Source organism: Panthera tigris, chromosome B2 (genome assembly GCF_018350195.1).
Source record: "Panthera tigris isolate Pti1 chromosome B2, P.tigris_Pti1_mat1.1, whole genome shotgun sequence".
Classification (NCBI taxonomy): domain Eukaryota; kingdom Metazoa; phylum Chordata; class Mammalia; order Carnivora; family Felidae; genus Panthera; species Panthera tigris.
Genome location: NC_056664.1, coordinates 52,329,669 through 52,352,058, shown reverse-complemented (window position 1 = coordinate 52,352,058; position 22,390 = coordinate 52,329,669). Strand labels below are relative to the sequence as shown.

Sequence of the window (22,390 nt, the reverse complement as noted above, 5' to 3'; positions counted from 1 at the left end):
CTTTCGTAGATGATGAATCTGTTCCATGCTAGCATATAATTATGACAAAAAGACATCAGAGATCCATGGCAAGTAGAAGTGGAAATTTGGGGGCGCCTGGCTGGTTCAGTCGGTAGAGCATGTGACTCTTGATCTCAAGGTTGTGATTCGAGCCCCATATTGGGTATGGAGATTACTTTAAAATTTTTAAAAATTAAAAAAAAAAAGACTTGGAAACTTTGCCACACTGCAGATTTGGATACAGGAGCTAATAGACTGGAAAGTAGAAAAGTGTGACAAAGAGATTGGGGGAGACTATCCCACCACCCACCACTTCCATTTCAGTTGGCTTTGTTCTTTTCCTGACACGTCCTGTGCAGACCTTCTTCTGCAGTTAAAAAAAAAAAAAAGTCACTCTGAAAAAGTAGTCAACTGCTCCTGTAAGTGTGAGAATTAAATATGTTATAATTCTCTAAGAAATCTATGCTAATTATTCACTAAATAGCCCAGTAAATGTTAATGGTCTTGGATTTATAGAATTATTAAAGATACAAAAGGGTCACTTGAATTATTCAGCTAAGCTTTATTACATTTGTGAGCTTTTTAAAAAATTACATTTTTGTGCATTTTCCGAAGTGTTATTGTTTATTGGTCATAAGCCTAAAGGTTGTATTGTATTATACTGTATTCTAATTAGAAGAAAAATAACATGTAAGTCATAGAAAATTAGTGTATATATATATCCAAAGAATCTTAAACTGAATGACTGAATAACCTTAAAATCTGGCTGGATGTTTTTTGTAATATGTTTTTAAACTTTAAGTAGGATGCAAGTTTCATGTAAAGGACAAAGCCATCAGTTTCAGTATATCACAACTAAGGAAAAACAACTACTCAAGACTGAATGAATGGCTTATTGCTCATTGATACTATTCATACCATTTGGGGAAATTCTATGGAAAATGGGAAATAAATGCTGAGAAAATTTGGAGATAGTAGTTTTACCAGTACACCAATATTTTTGTGCATTTATAACTTTTCATAAAGAACCAATGCTGAATGAGGTAATAAATGGATATATCTATCTATCTATCTATCTATCTATCTATAACTATATATATATATATATATATATATATATATATATATATATATATATATAGTTTTTTTACCTGATTCAGATTTTGTGGTTACCCAGTGGTTTTCCCTTGGCCTATAGTGGAGAGAATAAGCTGAGGTCTTGACTAGACTGGGCAGTGTTGATAGAGAAGCAGACAGATTCTCTCAGGAAATGAAAATGTTCCATCACTGTAGGATTTGCTAATAAATTGTGCTGTATGAAATAGTACTGTCAATAACTTTATAAGAGACTCATGCCCTGCATCACTCACTGGGTACACACTGCATCCAATTTGTTCTTTCATGTTCACAGAGGAGTCTGAAATACCTGGTCTATAAGAAGTTATCGCTGTGTATTAGAGAAGGACTGTACCAACTATAGGGTGACATATCCCTCTCTTATCATTCCAGTGTTCGCTCAGGAATCTTCTGGTTTGCAGAGAAAGCATGAAATTTTCTCACTCATCCAAAAGAAGATTCTGGACCAGTGAAGCCATCTTGAAACTTAAGAGAACCCCTCAAATTTTTCCCTGGGTGGTTATTAAAACCAAGAGATGGTAAAATATTATAATTCTGTGCTATTTATAATCTCCCCCAGCATCTTCATGCAAAACCATATGACCCCATTATTACTGTTTTCTTCTCCCAATGAGGATATTTTTCTCTGTTGCTCAATGTACTATTAATCTCAAAACAAGCAAACAAAAAATACTGAATTTTATTTTTGTGACCCATTCATGGTTTTCATCTGACAGACACAAATTAACCTTATAGCTAATGTTTGCAGTAAAGTTTATAATGTCCATGGCATTTTACACTTACTATTCTATCAGTGGTGTCTGTCTAAGAAATTATCACTTCTTATAAGTTTACTATAGAACTATTGAGCTAAATATCTCTTCCTAATACTTAAGATCCAAAAGCCTTATCAATATATTTTCTAGCAATGGGCTGTTTGTGATCTCCCCCAACTTTTGTTCTTATTAAAACTTTATTTTGGGGATACTTTTAAGATCACATAAAAATTGAGGAGAAGTTACAGAGATTTCCCATTTACTCCCTGTCTCTCTCAATATAACCATCCCCCCACCAGAGTGGTACATCTGTTACAATTGATGAACCTACACTGACACATCATAGTCACTGAAAGTCCATAGTTTACATTATGGTTCAATCTTGGTGCTAAACATTCTATGTGTTTTGAAATATGTATAATGACATATATCCACCATTTTATTATCATTATTTTCTGTGCTCATTCCTTCCCACCTCTGGCAACCATTTATCTTTTTATCGTCTCTCTAGTTTTGCCTTTTCCAGAATGTCATATTATCGAAATCATACAATGTATAGCCTTCTCAGATTGGCTTCTTTCACTTAATAATAAGCATTTAAGTTTCTTCTTTCTTCCATGTCTTTGCATGGCTTAATAGTTCATTTCATTGTAGTACTACATAATATTCTATTGTCTGGATGTACCACAGTTTATCCATTTACCTACTGAAGGACATCTTGGTTGCATCCAAGTTTTGGTGATTATGAAGAAAGCTGCTATAAACATTTGCATGCAAGTTTTTGGGTAAACATAAGTTTTCAACTCCTTTGGGTAAATACCAAGGAATGCAACTGCTGGGTTATATGAAGAGATATTTAGTTTTACAAGAAACAAGCAGAGTGTGTTTCAAAGTGCCTGTACGTCGACCGTAAATGAGAATTCCTATTGTTCCACATTCTCACCAGCATTTGGTGCTGTCTGTGTTCCAGAATTTGGCCATACTAAGAGGTGTATAGTGGTATTTCATTGTTGTTTTAATTTGCATTTTGCCGATGATATAGGATAAAGAGCATCTTGTCATAGCTTCTTTGCCACCTGTATATCATAATTAGTGAGGTGTTTCTGGCCCATTTTTTAATTGGGTTATTTGTTTCCTTACTGTTGAGTTTTCAGAGTTCTGTGTATATTTTGGGTATCAATCCTTTATTATATGCATCTTTTTGGAAATATTTTCTCCAGGTCTGTGGCTTGTCTTCCCTTTCTCTTGTCATTGTCTTTCACAGAGCATAAGTTTTTAATATTAGTGAAGTCAACTTATCAATTATTCCTTTCAGGATCATACCTTTGGTATTGCACCTAAAAAGTCATCAACATACTCAAGATCATCTAGGCTTTTTCTATCTTATCTTCTAGGAGTTTTATACTTTTACATGTTATATTCAGGTCTGTAATCCATTCTGAGTTAATTTTTGTGAAGTGTCTGGATTTTTTTTTTTCTTGTCCAATTGTCCTACCTGCACCAATATTTCATTACTGGGAGTATATTTTCATCCCTTCCAAATAATGTGATCACCATCTGGGAGACTGGATGGAGTAGGGACTGAGGGGTAAGGGATGTTTACAAGAAGATAAGCGGAGAATTGCCATGATCTCATTCACTTTCTGATTGCTAAAGGGAATCCACCTCTTTAAGGGCTGTGGCTGTGGCCATATTTTTAGAACTGTCAGAATACCCATCACAAAATTATTCTCTGAAAGTGTTTATTCTCAATTTATTCTAGGGCAATTCATTGTAGAAAAACTACTTCCACACAGAACAATAAAATGCCTAATGATGATGATGATGATGATGATAACTGATGTTTATTGAGAACATACTATATTTTTGTGAGATCATTCTCTTCCAGAGGGAAATCACTATTCCATGTAATTTATATAAATTATCTTAGTAAAATTTCATCACAACCATAGGAGTGAGCTATAATAAAAATTATTATCCTTTTATAATAAGTGAATCACAAAGAGCTTATGTATTTGGATCAAGAGCATACACTAAGTAAATAGCAGAATAGAGATTCCAAACCTGGTAGTTTGATTCAGAACCAACACTGAAATATATTCACTGTACTAATTTGATCACAGAACTTTAATTTCTCATTGTGAAACAAAATCACTTAACAAAAATAAAAATAAACAGACCTTGCTTATTTGAGCTAGGAGAGGCTCAATCATTAATTTGTTCAGTTTCCTTATTTTACAATGGGAAAATTAGAGATCAAAGAAATAAGAGGTTTTCTCAGCATCTAATGATGACTTGAGGATTCTACTGTTTTATTTTTTCACCCAGAACTTATTTACCCAGAAAGTATCAAGTATTATTTTTTAAGTTTGTTAATTTCTTAAGCAAGTATATTTCTCTTAGGTCACTAGTTAATTTACCAGAAGACCATAACTGAAAATACTTCTAATACTTAACTGAAAATACTTTTTCAGTAGCTTCTGTGTTTGAATAGATAGAAGTGTGGAAAAAAATTACCTGTAAATAAGGAATAACTTTACAGAGGGACTGTCCAAAGAACCAGGTCTCGGTGATATCCACAACCAATGTGGCTGGGAGGCAGGTAATGGTCACGAGCACATCAGCCAGAGAAAGGTTGACTATGAAGTAGTTGGTTACTGTCCTCATGTGATGGTTTTTCCACACTGCCACACAAACTAATTTGGACAAAAAAAAAAAAAAAAAGAATTGTTACGGTTAAGGACTAAATATTTTTGTCCCCACAAAATTCCTACGTTGAAATCCTAACGCGTTGTGTGATGGTGTTAGGAAATGGGCCTTCAGGAGATGAATAGATCATGGTGGCAGAGCCCTCAATAATGGGATTAGTGCCTTATAAAAGGGACCCCAGAGACATTCCTTGCCCCTACCACCATAGGAGGACAGAGTGAAAAGCTGTTGTCTATGAACCAGGAGATTGGCCCTTACCAGACATTAAATCTGCTACAGCTTTGATCTTGGACTTCTCAGATTTCAGAACTGTGAGAAATAAATGTATGTGGTTCATAAGCCATCTAGTTTATGGTATTCTGTTACAGCAGCCCAAAAAGACTAAGACAGTAATAATACAAAGAAAACAGGTACTGATGAGGAAATACTGCCAAGCTGATTAATACTCCTGTAAGGTCCACAAATAAACATTGAAAAGGGAATGTACTATTTTCATTGAATCAGTCAACTTAATGTGAATCCTGAATCCATGCTTAAAATCAGTTCATTTGTTTCTCAATGGATCATAATACTACATTCATTCTTACTTGATTTTGAATCACGATTCCCAGAAGTTAAAGAACAATCTTTGATTCTTCTTTCTATTCCCTTAGTGCTCAGCATGTAGTAGAGACTCAAGAAATATTTACCGAAGTGAGATGAATTAGGAGCTAGCCATTTTGAATGAACTATAGTGTTTGCCTCAGCCATGACATTTATCCTATCTGCTCCCAAACTCTGCATTTAGAACTTTTAATAGATGAAGAGGTTTAAGAGACAAAAGCCAACAATTATTCAACCCCTATTATTGGCAAACAACGAGCTATATGGTTCATATATAAAAGGCTTAGGTCATTTAATCTTGACAATCACAAGGGAAGACATTGTTACCATCATTTTTTACATGAAGCAATTGAGACACAGGGAATTTGTGGAGCTCGGTTAGGGACAAATGGATCATAAAGCACAGAACTACAACTGCAGCTGGGATTCAACACCAAGTGAGGAATCTTGGTCTTTTCACCATGCCTTTTTCTTTATTTGTAAAAAATGAATGGGTTATAGCGAAGTACATATAACTTCCAGAGACTCAATCCTCTTTCCTTGCTGTTACTCTTGATGGCTTCTAAACATCACCTCCAATCAAACACATTTTTCAATACTCTCAGAGTCGAGCCATCCTCATTGCCTTTCATTGTATCTTCATTTTTAAAAGCTGTTCTTATCTTATTCAGTTGCTCTTTATGAAAAGAACATCCAGTTCCTCAATTCTCTGTCCTCCTCTGTGTGGTGTATCCAAAAGTTACATAACCACTGACTCAAGAACTATATAGGTGTAAGCACTGCTACCCACATCTATTGACGGTTTGCTTCACTAAAAGTAACTGAATTTGCCTTGGGTATCATTAAACTGTCAGAGCTGTCACCTATGCATCCAAATGATGCAGTGATTAGTAACCTTATGTAGTGAATAAATAAAAGCACATTTTGTTAAATTTAAGTCACTAAATAAGGATTTCTTTTGGACAATTTTATACCATTTATTAACAGTTTCATACGCTGAAAATGTTTTCAGTCGCTCCTGAAGCTTAAATTACCTTTAAGTCACCAACAGATGCTAAGTTAATAAAATACCTGAATTCCTGAGGACTGAATTTTGAAAACTTCACATCTTTCTCTAATTCCAGTATACTAGTATCCAAAAATCCAGATGAATTTTATTAAGGTAAACCGTAGTCATTATTATTTGAAAGTGATACAACTGAATTATTTTTTTCCCCAGAAACACTTGAAGACATACAAACATACACACACATACACAAAGGCACACTAGTATTTGAGTAACGTGTTATCATAACTTGTTATAAGGAAATTGTTATAAGTATCACACTGTTAATACTTGGTCAAGAAATGACTCAAATGGTTCAATTTTGGATCTAGGAAAGAAAATAAGACTTAAAAAATACAACCAGTTCTAGATTTACTCCCAAGTATCCATATTTTGAAGGTGAGACAAAGATGGAAAGACAGTATTGATGAATTATGACCAGCCAATATGAGAAAAGTATATTTTCAGCTGGTATCATTTTTCAGCCATTGAATATTCCTTATGCTTTTCCTTTTATTCCCATGACTTACTCATTCCATAACTCGAGGCCTGTTATATCTTATAAGGGGTTAATATCTAAAATATATAAAGAACTTATACAACTCATCACCAAAACAATAAACAATCTAATTAAAAAATGGGCAGAATACCTGAATAGATATTTTTACAAAGAAGACATACAAATGGCCAAGAGACACATGAAAAGACGCTCAACATCACTAATTGTCAGTGAAATAAAAAGAACAACCACAGTGAGATATTGTCTTATACCTGTTAGAATGGCTAAAGTAAAAAATGCAAGAGGTAGAGGTTGGAAGATGACAGTGGAGTAGGAGGATCCTAGGCTCACTTTGTCCCACAAATACAACTAGATAATTATCAAATCATCCTACATATCCCATAAATCAACCTAAAGACTTGAGGAACAAACTCCCTAACTAAAGGTAGGGAAGAGGCCACATCAAAGAAGATAGGAAATGCAGAGATGCAGTTTCGGAGAGAAATACATCATGGTAGTTGTGCTGGGGAGACAGCCACAGCCACAAAGGGCTACAGACAAACTAGCACACAGGGGAGTGTATGTGGAAAACAATCTCGCACAGAAATTGGGTTGGAAAGCAAGAGAAACTGGATTTTGTTAGTTCTTGCAAACAACAGGGCTTAAAGTCTGAAGTTTTAAGGGCAGGACATTTGACTAAGATACAGCCAAGAGGACATTGGGGCTGCTCTTGGAGAAAAGCAAGGGCAAATAGCCTGTGGACATACAGCATGGAAAGAGCAATCTGAAGAGTGTCTGGGGCACATATTGGGGAGGTCATTCACTCACCTCAGAGCATGTCCCAGAGGCAGTGTTAATCGAAAGACCTCTCTGGGAATAGAGGAACTGGCCAGGGCCTTTCCCTTACCCATACTTCAGCAAAAGTACAGGGTTACACTTACTTTACAGGGAACCAGTGCAATGTCTACATTCACTACGTAATTTGCTTATGCTAAGACCCACCACACTCCAGTGGAAATGCCCCTCCCAATCATGCTTGCCTCAGACCCATTGTAGTAGTTCTCCTCCCCCAGAAGACTGGCTCACACTACATCTCCCAACGTAGGAGTTTTGCAGAGCCTCAGTTCCAGATGCCACAGTGATAGGTCTCATTTCACAAACAGACCAGAGCACACCTGATTAAAACATGCCACATTCAGGCCAGGTACCAAGCCCTGTCCTTAATGGGCAAATAGAACCTTTGCAGATGATAGGCCTGAAGGACCAGGCAGCCAGGACAAAATAGCAGAGCACAAGCAGCACAGAATGGAGACACTCCTGGAAGTACTAGGCCTTAGAGAACAGGGGACATTACACAGCATGGCACCACATGATCTCTTTTTCATAAGGGCATTACCTTCAAGAATTGGAGATGTAGCTGACTTTTCTAACACAGAGAAAAGGGCACAGAGACTTAGACAAAATGGGAATACAGAGAAGTGTATCCCAAATTAAAGAATAGGACAAGGCCACAGCTGGAGATCTTAGCAAAACAGAAACAAGTAACATGCCTGATAGAGAACATAAAGTAATGATCACAGGATGCTCATTGAACTCACTGAATAGCTGAAAACTTCCCTAATCTTGTGGAAGAATAGATATCCATATCTGGGAGGCACAAAGAACTCCCATCAAAATCAACAAGAGCCGATCCACACCAAGACAGATGGCAATTAAATTGGCAAAATACAGTGATAAAAAATTTCAAAGCAGCAAGACAAAAAGAAGTCAGCAACTTTCAAGAGAAAACCCAGAAGGCTAGCAGAGGATTTTTTTTTTTTTTTTGGATTTTTAAGCTTAACTCACTATATATATATATATATATATATATATACATATATATATATATATAATATACACACACACATACACACACACACACACACACACACACACACATATATATATATATATATATATATATATATATATATATATATAATTTATTGTCAAATTGGTTTCCATACAACGCCCAGTGCTCATCCCAACAGGTGCCCTCCTCAGTGTCCACCAACCACTTTTCCCCTTTCCCCCACCTCCCATCAACCCTCAGTTTGTTCTCAGTATTTAAGAGTCTCTTATGGTTTGCCTCCTTCCTTCTCTGTAACTATTTTCCCCCTTCCCCTCCCCCATGGTCTTCTGATAAATTTCTCAGGATCCACATATGAGTGAAAACATGGTATCTGTCTTTCTTTGCCTGACTTATTTCACTTGGCATAATACTCTCCACTTCCATCCATGTTGCTACAAATGGCCAGATTTCATTCTTTCTCATTGCCAAGTAGTATTCCATTGTATATATAAATCACATCTTCTGTATCCATTTGTCAGTTGATGGACATTGGCTCTTTCCATAATTTGACTATTGTTGAAAGTGCTGCTATAAACATTGGGGTACAAGTGCAACTATCCAAGCCAGAGGGGAGTGGCATGATATATTCAAAGTGCTGAATGGGAAAAATCTGCATCCAAGAATATTCTATCCAGCAAGGTTACCATCCAGAATAGAAGGAGAGAGAAGGAGAATCCCAGACAGGCAAAAACTAAAGTAGTTCATGACCAATTAACCAGTCCTGCAAGAAATATTAAAGGGGACTCTTTGAGTGGAAAGGAGAGACCAAGAGTGGAAGTACAAAGGAAGGAAACACAAAACAGTTAAAATAAATATTTCTTTAAAAAATCAAATAACTCACAAAACTAAAGGATGTAAAACATAAAATTATATATCTAAAACATGGGGAGGGCAAGAGTAAAGAATGGACTTAAACTTAAATGACCATCAACTTAATATAGACTGTTCTATGCAGGAGATACAAACCTAAAGGTAACCATATATCAAAAACCAGTAATAAACATACGTAGAATAAAGATAAATAAATCCAAATATATCACTGAAGAAAATCAGCAAACCATGAAAAAAGAAAGCAAAAAAGAATCAGAGAAAATCATCAGAAACAACCACAAACAAGTAATAAAATATGTACACAAGAGACTCGTTTTAGACCTAAAGACACCTGCAGATTCAAAGTGAGGAGATGGAGAAACATCTACCATGCAAGTGGTTGTCAAAATAAAGCCAGGGTAGCAGTACTTATATCAGTCAAAATAGACTTTGAAACAAAGACTGTAATAAGAGACAAAGAAGGACGGTATATAATAACAAAGGGGACAATCCAAGAAGAAGATATCACAATTGTAAATATGTAACAATGTAAGTACCAAACATAGGAGAACCCAAATACATTAAACAATAACAAACATAAAAGAACTAATTTATAATAATACTTATAATAGTAAGAGACTTTAACACCATACTTAGATCAACGGACAGGTCTTCTAAACAGAACATCAACAAGGAAACATTGGCTTTGAATGACACACTGGAACATATGGATATAATAGATATATTCAGAACATTCCATGCTAAAATAGCAGAATACACATTCTTTTCAAGTTCTAATGGAACATTCTCCAGAATAGATCACATAGTAGCCCACAAAACAAACCTCCACAAATTCAAAAAGATCACAGTCATACCATGCATCTTTTCTGACCACAATGCTATGAAACTAAAAGTCAATCACAAGAGATCTGAAGAGACCACAAATAGATGGAGGTTAAATAACATGTTACTAAACAATGAATGAGTCAACCAGGAAATAAAAGAAGAAATAGAAATGTACATAGAAACAAATTAAAATGAAAACACAATGGTCCAAAACCTTTGGGATGTAGCAAAAGTGGTTTTAAGAGGGAAGTTTATAGTCACACAGGCCTGCCTCAAGAAGTAAGAAAAATTTCCAGTAAACAACATGACCACAGTTGGATATTTCACTGTCTGAACCACCCAGATGCCCCAAGTGGAATTTCTTCTGGGTTGAAAGGGTGTTTCAATATTCACAAGTCAATCAACGTGATACACCACATCAGTAAGAGAAAGAATAAGAACCATATGATCATTTCACTAGATGTAGAAAAAACATTTCATAAATTATAAGATCCATTATGATTAAACCCCTCAACAAAGTAGGTTTAGAGGGAACATACCTCAACATAATAAAGGCCATATATAAAAACCCCACAGCCAACAGTACCCTCAATGGGGAAAAACTGACAGCCTTTCCCCTAAGGTCGGGAACAAGACAAGGATATCCATTCTAATCAATCTTATCGAACATAGTACTTGTAGTCCCAGCCTCAGCAATAAGACAACAAAAAGAAATCAAAGGCATCCAAATCAGCAAGGAAAATGTCAAACTTTCACTATTTGCAGATGACATGATACAAACATAGAAACCCAAAAGATATGACCCCCAAATTGCTAGAAGTGATAGATAAATTCAGTAAAGTCACTGGATACAATATCAATGTACAGAAATCAGTTGCATTTCTACAATAATTAATCAGTTAAAAGAGAAATTAAGAAAACAATCCCATTTAAAATTGCACCAAAAATAATAGGATACCTAGGAAGAAACCTAACCAAAGAAATAAGACCTATAGTCTGAAAAGTATAAAACATTGATGAAAGAAAGTGAAGACAGCATAAAGAAATGGAAAGACATTCCATAGACTAAAAGAACAAATATTGCTAAAATGTCTATACTACCCAAAGCAATCAACACATTTAATGCAACCCTATCAAAATACCAATAGCATTTTTCACAGAACTAGAATAAACAAATCTAAAATTTGTATGGAACCACAAAAGAACTACTCAGGTAGGCAAAGTAATGGTGAAAAGAAAAGCAAAGCTGGAGGCATCACAATTCTGGACTTCAAGTTACGAAATTGTAGTAATCAAAACAGTATGACACTGGCACAAAAATAAACAAAGATCAATAGAACAGACTAGAAAATCTAGAAATGAACCCACAACTATATGATCAATTAGTCTTTAACAAACAGAAAACAATGTCCAATGGGAAAAAAGTCTCTTCCACAAATGTTTCTGGGAAAACTGGACAGCAACAGCAAAAAGAAAGAAATTAGACCACTTTCTACAACATATACAAAAATAAATCAAAATGGATTAAAGACCTAAATATGAGACCTGCAACCATAAAAAATCCTAGAAGAGAATACAGGCAGTAACTTCTTTGACATCAGCTGTAGCAACTTTTTTCTAGGTATACCTCTTGAGGCAAGAGAAACAAAAGCAAAAACAAACAAACAAAAACTATTGGGGACTACATCAAAATCAAAAGCTTCTGCACAGTGAAGGAAACAATCAACAAAACTAAGAAGCAACCTACAGAATGGGTGTGGATATATGCAAATGAATATATAACAAACAGTATACAAAATCTATAAAGAACTTGTCAAACTCAGGCATTTTGGTGGCTCAATCAGTTAAGTCTCTGACTCTTGGTTTGCGTTCAGATCATGATCTCATGGTTCATGTGTTGGAGGAGTTCGAGCTCCACAACAGGCTCCACGCTGGCAGGGCAGAGCCTGCTTGGGATTCTCTCTCTCCCTTTCCCATTAGCTCTTTCTCTCTCTAAAAAGTAAATAAATGAACTTAAAAACAACTTTCAATTAATTTATCAAACTCAATATCCTCAAAACAAATAATTTAATTAACAAATGGGCAGAAGACATGAACAGACATTTATGCAAAGAAGATATACAGATGACCAAGAGACACATGAAAAAATGATTATCATCATTTCCCATCAGGGAAATGAAAATCAAAACTACAATAAGATTTCACCTCACATTTGTCAGAACAACTAAAATCAACAACACAAGAAACAACAGATGTTAGTGAGAATTTGGAGAAAAAGGATCACTCGGGCATTGGTGGGAATGCAAACTAGTGTTGCTACTGGGGAAAACAGTATTTAGGTTGCTCAAAAAGTTAAAAATATAACTATGATCCAGCAATCACACTACTGGGTATTAACCCAAAGAACACAAAAACACTAATTCAAAGAGATACATGCACATCTATGTTTATAGCAGAATTATTTATAAGAGCCAAATTGTTGAAGCAACCCAAGTTCCCATTGATTGATAAATAAATAAAGAAGATGTGGTGTGTGTGTGTGTGTGTGTGTGTGTGTGTGTGTGTGTGAATATTATTCAGCCATAAAGAAGAATGAAATCTTGCCATTTTCAATGACATGGATGGAGCTAGAGAGTATAATGCTAAGTGAAAAAAGTCAGAGAAAGACAAATACCATATGATTTCATTCATCTGTGGAATTTAAGAAACAAAACAAATGAGCAAAGGCAAAAAAAGGAGAGACAAATCAGGAAACACACTCTTAATTATAGAGAACAAACTGATGATGACCAGAGGGGAGGGTGGTGGGGGAATGGGTGAAATAGGTGATGAGGATTAAGGAGTGCACTTGTGATGAGCCCTGGGTGATGTAAGTGTTAATAACTATATTGTATACTTGGAACTTATATAACATGATATGGTAACCAATTGGAATTAAAATAAAAACTTAAGCCAAAAGAAAAAAAAGCAAGACATTTGTGTTGGCGAGGATTCAGAGATAAAGGAATCCTCATGCATGGTTAGTGAAAACGTAAATTGGTACAGCCACAATTAAAAATAGTATGGGGGTTTCTCAAAAAACTTAAAATAGAAACACCATATGATCCAACAATTCCACTATTGGGTATTTCCCAAATAAAATGAAAACACTAACTCAAAAAAGATATACACACCCCTATGTTTACTGCAGCATTATTAGCAGTAGCAAGATATGGAAGCAACCATCTTAATATATCTTTGAAACAGAAGTTGAAAAGGAAGCTGTCACATCACTGATAGGATTTTAACATAGGTCCATGGAATTTTGGAGTTGGAGATCACTCAGTCTAACTTGACATCTGATGGATAAATCACCTCTGCACCCATTCCACTTGAACATTTTTAATAGTGGGGAATTCACTGCTTGCTGTAGCCCTTGAGCTCTTTTTGTGGCGGTTTTAGCTATAGGAAGTTCTTGCTCATGTTAAGTTGATATCTGATTGTTTCATTTTCATGGTTTCATAATTCTTTCCTAGAACTCAAGAAATAAACCTTATCTATTTTTTCCTACATTGTACCTGTATTTGTTTCCTAGGGCTGGTGTAACAAAGTACTACAAATTGTATATCTTAATGCAACCTAAATTTGCTGTTCCACAGTTCTGGATTCTAAAGTTCCAAAATCAAGGAATCAACAGGGCCAAGCTCCCTCTGAAACCTGTAGAGTAATCCTTCCTTGACTGTTGTCTGGCTTCTGGTGGTGTGCTGGTAAACTTTGACAATCCTTTGTTTGCAGCTGCGTAACTCCAATCTCTGCCTTCATTATCACATTGTGTTCTTTTGTGTCTCTGTCTTCATATGGCTGTCTTCTTATGAAGAGACCAGTCATGTTTGAGTAGGGCTCCATTCTACTCCAGTATGATTCACCTTAACTAATTAAATCTGCCATCACCCTATTTCCGTATGAAATAAAATTCCAAGGAATTTCAACATCTTTTTTGAGGAAGACATAATTCCACCCATAGTGCCCTCTGGCCCCTAAAACTTCATGTCTTTCCCACATGCAAAACATATTCAATCCATCACAACATGCCACAAATTCTTAACCCATTCCAGCATCAACTTTAAATTCAAAATCCCTTCTACATTTCATCTAAATCAACTATGGATGAGATTCAGGGTATGTTCCTTGCTGAGGCTAATTTCTCCATCTGTGGACCAGTGAAACCTAGAATACAGGTTATGTACTTCCAAAATGTAATGATGGGACAGGCATAGGTTAAATAGTCCCATCCCAAAAGGGAGAAATTGGAAACAAGAAAAGGGTCACTGGACTAAGGCAAGTTTGCAATTGAGCAGGGCAAATTCCATTAGGTTTTAAGACTAAAGAACAGTTCTCTGTGGCCTGATGCTCTGTCTCCCCAGCTCAGGAGGATGGTAGTCCCAACCAGTCAACCAACCCCAGGTGCTGGCCCTTCTCTCTAAACCTGCAGGGAAATCTTTCCTTGCCTCTTCCCAGCTTCTCTGGTTTTCTAGCAATCTTTCGTGTCCCTTGGTTTGCAACTACACAACACCAATCTCTGCCTTCATCATCACATGGTGTTACCCTGGATCTATATCTTCGAATAGCTATATTATAAGAACATCAGTCACATTGGATTAGTGACCCAACCTACCCCTGTATGACTTTATGTTAACTAATTATATCTGCAATTGTCCTATTTCCAAATACATTGAAATTCTGAGGTTCCAGGGTTAGGACTTTATTGTATCTTTTTGTGAGGATGCAGTTCAACCCATAACAGTACTCATTCAAATATTTGAAGACTTTTGCTCTAACCATTCCCCAAGCCCTTTTTACACAATCTAAAATCTCTAGAACCTCATATGCAACTGCAGGGTTTTGCATCTCATATCCGCCTGATACCTTATTCTGAACATTCTCCAGATTATCAGCAATGGCTCTAAATGAGCCGTCTGTAACTGCTCACATGTTCCCAGGTGCAGTCTAACCAAGGCAGCAAAAAACAGGATGATTGGCTGGGCCATTACTTAGAAAGCCTAAACTTTGTTAGCTTTCTTAACAGCCATGTCACTTTTTTGGATTATACAGGCGCACAATTACTAGAAACGTGTTCTCTTGTGTGGATATTAGATTAAATCTTTACATTTGAATCTTGGGAAGGAAAAAAGGAAAAAAAAAGAAATTTATCCAATTTACTTTTAAGACAACTGGATAAATCTGGATTTGGGCTTTATGTTATATAATGTTACTTTGTCATTTTAAAACACCTTAAGCATGGTGCTCACATTATGTACGTTCAAATAATAATGACTGTGGTTATGTCTATTTCCCAAGACTTTACTTCTCTGGGCTGAACACCACCAGAGCAACCATATGTAAGAGCAGGACTTTCTTTCCCTATGATCACCGTGGTCTCTTTAGTGTGAAAGTGTTGCAGATTGTCAGTACATATCTCCAAAGGAGCTATCTGGAACTGCCTACGCATCTTTAAGTGCATGTCTTCTAAATTTGTGTTGAACAAATATATATTTATTCATTCATTCACCCACTGAAAGTATTAAAAGCATAAAGTAAACACCATCTTATGATAGTGCATCAAATTTATGCAAAGTTACACTCACCATCTTTTCTTATATTTTCATTCTGGACTTTATATTTTTCTGAAGTATAATATCCTTCCTTTATATCTCCAGTAACTTGTGTTTGAAACTCCCCAAATATGTCCTACCTCTATCATTTTCTTTCTATCCCTATTGCAAATGCCTGATGTCATACTGTAGAAAACATTAGCTAGAGTGTTGCAGTAACTTTGTAATAGTTCACCTGCCTATCTTTACTTCTATACATTTTATCCATCAACACTTCATTCACTCCAGTTATATTAAGTCTTTCATTTCAACAGGAGCTCTTCTTTTCATCTAGATTAAGCAGAAAATCCTCAGAAGGCTATTTTACCATTGACTTCCAGTTGAACATCCCCCTCTATATTTTGCAAAGTTGCATATCAAATACTCATAGTTCCAGGATAAGTTTGGTATCTCATTTTATATCTATACCCAATCCCCTACCCCATTGCTCATACCATTCCTCGGTCTGAAAAATGCCCATATTGCATTCGAATCCCTTTTTGAAATCACTAAATTCTACTCAAAACCAACCACACAAAAATTTCTGTTTCACAAAGTCTCTCATAATTAACCTAGCTCAACATTCTTTCTTTTTTGAAACCCTATCACACATTTTCTTTTCCTGTTGTAAATCACATTCTAAAATTATTATGCATTACGGTGGGTATTTGTATTTTTTTTTTATTTCCGTCTACCGGTACAAAGGCTCTTTATCATTTTGAGCTGGACTTTTACTTTCTCTTACTCTCCTTGGTTTTTATAGCTTTTCTTCTAACACAAATATTTCCTAGAACATATTTTACAAAGAATAAATATTCATATAACTGAGTTGTTCATAAACCTATAGTACGTGGCTGCCATTGGTATGGTACATTTACCAATAAGCCCCCTTAAAAGGGGGGGACCCAATAGCAGAATAATGTATTCTCTTGATCCATTACCTTCTGATTAACTTTGGTAGGTCCCTAGACATGAACTTGGTACTATTTTTGAGATCAGTTCCCTGAATGATCATGATACACCAATATTAAAGTCCATTATAGCTAGTTTGCAGTTATATGTTTGTCTCCATTAACCAGGAACAAGTGAGTAAGAGTTGAGCATAGAGGAATAAAATAGAAGGAATAACAGAAAGCAAGAATGAGGATTCAGTGAAACTCCACCTCTGTAAGAATCTGATGATATATGGCTCCCAATTATTGTCTACAGGACGGATGGATGGAAAGTGATTCAAGCTGTATGGGAACATCAGCAGCTTGTGATGCTAGATGAATTTTTAAAATAATATATAGATATAGTCTTTAGAAATAACCTGAGATATTTGCATGCTATTATATGGGCCAAAATTAAACTGACTTTCAAATGAGAAAATAAAATATTAGTTTAAATAAGGACTTTGCCATTTTAATCTGCACTCGTAATAAACTGGCTTTCAATATCTTCATCAGGCACATACATGGACAAAGTTATTTTCCCTTGTACATCAGTACTTACACTTGAAAAATATTAAACTGAGTTGATATACTGTTAATTTGCTGTTGATATGACCTGATTAAGAATATGTAAACCATATAAATTAGATCATATCTCTAATTGAACATACACTTGGGCCTTGAAATATCAACTAACAGCTGGTATTATGATATTAAGAGGTGACTGTGCATAATGTATAATAGTGTGTTACTGAGGACCTTGCAAAGACCTGTACAATTTACAGCAACTTCCCTTTAAGCATTTTCAATTTTAATTTTTGTAACATTAAAACAAGGTATAGACATTATGTTAATTGAAATAAGCCAGACACAAAAGGCCAGTAATTGTATGATTCCTCTTAATAGGAAGTACATAAAGTAGTCAAATTTATTGAGACAGAAAGTAGAATGGTGATTTCCAGATGCTGGGAAGAAGGGAGAATAGAGTATTATTTTTAAGGGGAACAGAGTTTCTGTTTGCAAGATGTAAATATTCTGGAGATGGTGATGATTATTGTACAACAGTGTGAATATACTTAATGCCACTGAACTGCATACCTAAAATGACTCAAATGGTCAACTTTAAGTTATGTATAATTTACCAAAATTTAAAAATTTTCCATGATAAAGGAGGCCATAAAATGTAAAATAAACTTTTGAACCATAATGATGTCCGTCAAAAATCTTAAACACAGGGGTGCTTGGGTGACTCAGTCTGTTAAGCGTCCGGCTCTTGATTTCAGCTTGTCATGATCTCCTGGTTCTTGGGATCCAGCTCCATGATCTCTGCACTGACAACGCAGGGCCTGCTTGAGATTATCTCTCTCCCGTTCTCTCTCTCTTCCCCCGATCGTTCTCTCTCTCTCTCTCTCAAAATAAATAAATAAACTTTAAAAAATTCTTGAACACAGAAAGAAAATACCAGGGAACAATCTTGGTTATTCATCTTATACATTTTTAAAACAAAGAGCTCAATAGCGAAAACACAATTATTCACAAATATTGTAGTTCTAATATATTAATGGCAGTGTTAAAGACTATAATCACATGGTTTTATGTAAGATTTTTTATTATTTGTTTGTAAAACCAAAGTATTATTTATAGGAGTTGTGATATTATAATTTAGATACTATCTTAATGAAATACTGTTAGTTTCTTGGTAGTTTATTTATTTCATATACATGGGTATGTAAGAAGACAATTCCTTGACTATATTAAATACATAGAAGATTGTAAGCATTTCAGAAAACCTTTAAAAATATTGTAGTTCCACTCTTTGCCACAAAGTGTCAGTGAAAGCCCTTGAAGTGGCTTGCCCTATTACTTGGGGTTTTTAAACGTTAAGATCTCTACAATCATGTAGATATACATATATATTTATTTCAACTGGGATTTCCTAGTCCAAAAAGAATTTTTAAGAAAGGATAAAATACCCAACATCTTTTAAACAACATACAAATAAATGCATTAGGTGAAATAAAACCATTTTTCTAAACGAAAACAATAACAAAAAAAGGAATTGAATACACATGGAAGATAGTCAATATTTAATTTCCATAAGGAATCTATCATGAAAGCAGGCCATGGAATAGGGTCATCCAGAATCATTACAGAGTGTAAATTTAAGAAGCAGGGACACTGATCATTGGTATGATCCTATGAGGGTAAAAAAAAAAAAAAAAAAAAAAAAAAAAAAAAGTCCATGAAATCCTGAGGTTTATCTCACCTTCACTGCACTTCACCACTCTGGTAGTGACCCTCCTTCCTACTGTTAGTTTTGCCTTCTTCTCTTCCTGGGCCCATGTGTCAATATACCTACCTCAATCTCCCATTCTCCACCTCCACACCTTGGCCAGGTTGTCTATAAATCTCTTTGTCTGTACTCAGAAGACCAGGATGCAGATGTGCCACTTCTTTTTCTGCAAGTCTGACAGACGGGACACTGCCAAGAAGTACATCTGTGGTATGAAATGTGCCACCCAAAAGGTTATCTAATATTAATTAGGAGCAAATTTTCAAAAAAAGTTACTATATATGCATATATAGCAATATGTTTAAAATGTATTTCTTTTTTTCTTTACTCAAGAAAATATAAAAGTCTGTAAGTTGACAAATAGGTTCTCACTGGCACCTGCTCACTATGTTAACACAGGCAGCGTAATTCTCATGGATACTGATGATGTCACTGTGGTGCTGATACCAGTAAGGCAGTGTGGGAAATAATTAAGAAACCACAATTAATAATTTGCTTGGGAAGAGATTTAGAAAGACTATCTTTGCAAACACAAAAGTGCAGAAAGGAACTGTATATAGGAGATTGTTATAAAACAGAAAGACAAAGGACATAATAATTTACAGGAATCAAGTCCAAAAGAAATTCTTCAGAGAGGAACAGAGAGGAAAGTGGGAAACTAGGTTTGACTTCTCAGCTGTGTGTGAATGACACGACTTTTTTTCAGGGAGAAGCTCAACCACAAAGTGACACCAAGGCTTTGTACGGAAGGTGCCAGAGACCAAAACGATGCTGCTATTAATAGATATTGCTAAGCCTTTATGACTGCCCTAGAGGAAGGTTACAAGGGTGGAAGACAACATTGTCTTGGCATCTGCGTTTTTAATAATGACTATATTTGATAGCTGTAACTTCACTTCAGTGGAATTTCTTTTGGGGGGATATAACAAATTCATTGTTATCCATGTCTTTTTACTCTATAGGTAAATCACTAGAAGAAGCTCCTGTCCCCAGTGCAGACTCTCAGAATTCCATCAGGATCTCTACCTTGTCCTCAGAACTTGTCTTTGGCCCCTTTGCACCACTTAACACACAAGCAACCTATCCTTCCCATGATGTGTGACTTATGTCTATCTCAATGCCTACAGTGAACTTATCTTTTGGGTCCTCTTTGCAGAACTGTTTTCCTTCTTTTACATCATATATATCTTCAACCCTCTTGTGTTTTTCCCCCATGTTCTTTCCACTTTTGTAGTTATTTACTATCACAAGATTAATTCTCATTTCTAGGAGACTAATTCCCAAAGTTATGATTCTAGTTCTTGGCTCTCTTTTGCATTTCATATTAGAATTGCTAATACCATTTTTTATCTTCTAGTTTTTCCATCTTTACCTCACATTAAAGCATATGGGCATTGTCTTGCAGATTATGGAGGATCACAGAAGGATTTTAAGCAAGGGGGCAAAAGATGGCAAGAACCCATCTTTTTCAAAGATGACTTAGATTGTGGAAATTATTCATGCCTTTATTTTTTTATTATGAAATTTATTGTCAAATTGGTTTCCATACAACACCCAGTGCTCATCCCAACAGGTGCCCTCCTCAATACCTATCACCCACCCTCTCTTCCCTCCCACCCACCCCCCCCTCCATCAACCCTCAGTTTGTTCTCAGTTTTTCAGAGTCTCTTATGCTTTGGCTCTCTCCCTCTCTAACCTCTTTTTTTTTTCTTCTTCTTCCCTTTAAACTGGAAGCAGGGGGACCAATTTTGAGACTGTTTTAGAATTCTAAGGAAACAAGGTGGCAGTGAAAGAATGAGGAGAAAATGAATGAGTTCAAGAAACAATAATGAAGTTGAAATATAAGGCCTTCATGAGGGATTAGGCATGAGGAGGATGGATTGAGAAAAACTAAGGATGATAACCAGGTAGGTATACTGGTTGGTTAGGGGAGAGATCATCCTGTTCGCTGAGCTATGGAATAAAGGAAAATAAGGTGGATACATCTGGAAGTATGGATAAAACATGAGGAATTCCCTTTTATATATGTGAGTTTGAAACACTTGTGAGCTATCCCATTGTCAATATCCATTTTGCATTTGGATGTGCGGGTCTATATTTCAGGAGATCTATTTCAGTTATAAATATTTGGAATTAATCAGGATAGAGATAGCAATAAAAGCCAAATGAGTAAATAAGATCAATCAAGGATTGAACTAGAATAAGAAAGGAAGGGCCTAAGTCATGTCTAGAGACTGCAATTTTAGCCACATATTCCTGGATGGCAAATATCCAGGAAGTGTCAGTTCTCCTCTTAAGTACTAAATATAATAGTGAAGAAAACACTGGTTTTACTATTACAAAATAGTTCACATTTCTGATAATGACAGATAACCTCGCTGTAGATCAAACCTCTCCTCTAAAACAACCAACATGCCTTTAAGACTTTGGACACTACCTTTGCAATAAGGAGTTGAAGGGACAATATCCCAGACAAAAGAGGACAGATGTTCCCCTTACATTTAGCACGTCTTTTCTTTTCAAAGCTTTTGGCAATTTGCAACCACTAGCTAAGTACAGAAGAAAAAGCAGAAACCAATAATAAGGGAAGTTGAGCAGGAACTTGAATAGTCCTCTAAACAGACAGCAACATTGGAGCTCAGTCTATCAACTAGGTAAACAACTCTGACCTTCAGACACAACCTCAAAGTGCAAACTCTAGTCTGGATGAACCTCAAGGAGATAAGCTCTCCTAAAGAATGAGGCCTAACTTCAAATGTCTTCATTTACTGACCAGATAGAAGGTTTTTTTTGTTTTTTTTTTTGTTCCAACACTAACAGCCTGCCAAAGCAAAAAAGCAAATTCCCTATGGAAGAAGAAAATATTATCTATAACATCCAATCATTTCTATAAGTTTTCATATAAAATGTTACTCATTTAATAAAAAAAAAATCATCAGGCATGCAAGAAGGCAATACCACTTGACCCAAGTCTATACAAAAATAAGTAAATGATAAATTTTCCAGAAATTTTAAAAGAATTGAAATAATAAGTTCAAGAAATTACATGATATTGTATAGAATATTAATAAAGAATTGGGAAAATGTTCAAAGGGACCTGAAGAACTTAAAAAATATGTTAACTGATAATGGATTTAACAGAAGATTAGATACACAGAGCTATCTAATAGGACTATCCAAACTAAATCTAACAGAAAAATATCCAAACTAAAAACTAGAGAAAAATGAAAATACAGGAAA

The 22,390-nt window shown here is 35.5% G+C and overlaps 1 protein-coding gene across 3 annotated transcripts in view; it reads right to left on the bottom strand.

Moving 5' to 3' along the window:
- Positions 1–22,390, bottom strand: part of HCRTR2 (hypocretin receptor 2) — a 107,617-nt gene that overhangs the window by 33,348 nt on the left and 51,879 nt on the right. The window contains exons 1-3 of one of the 3 annotated variants that reach the window (XM_042985300.1): positions 6,276–6,353; positions 4,860–4,910; positions 4,410–4,588 (exon numbers count right to left, since the gene is read on the bottom strand). In XM_042985300.1, coding sequence (XP_042841234.1) covers positions 4,410–4,588; positions 4,860–4,866 — 186 coding nt within the window. In that variant the 5' untranslated portion in view covers positions 4,867–4,910; positions 6,276–6,353. Of the gene's footprint in view, positions 1–4,409; positions 4,589–4,859; positions 4,911–6,275; positions 6,354–10,102; positions 10,182–22,390 lie in introns of those variants that run through there. The other 2 variants (XM_042985299.1, XM_007095539.3) reach the window with 2 other exon arrangements.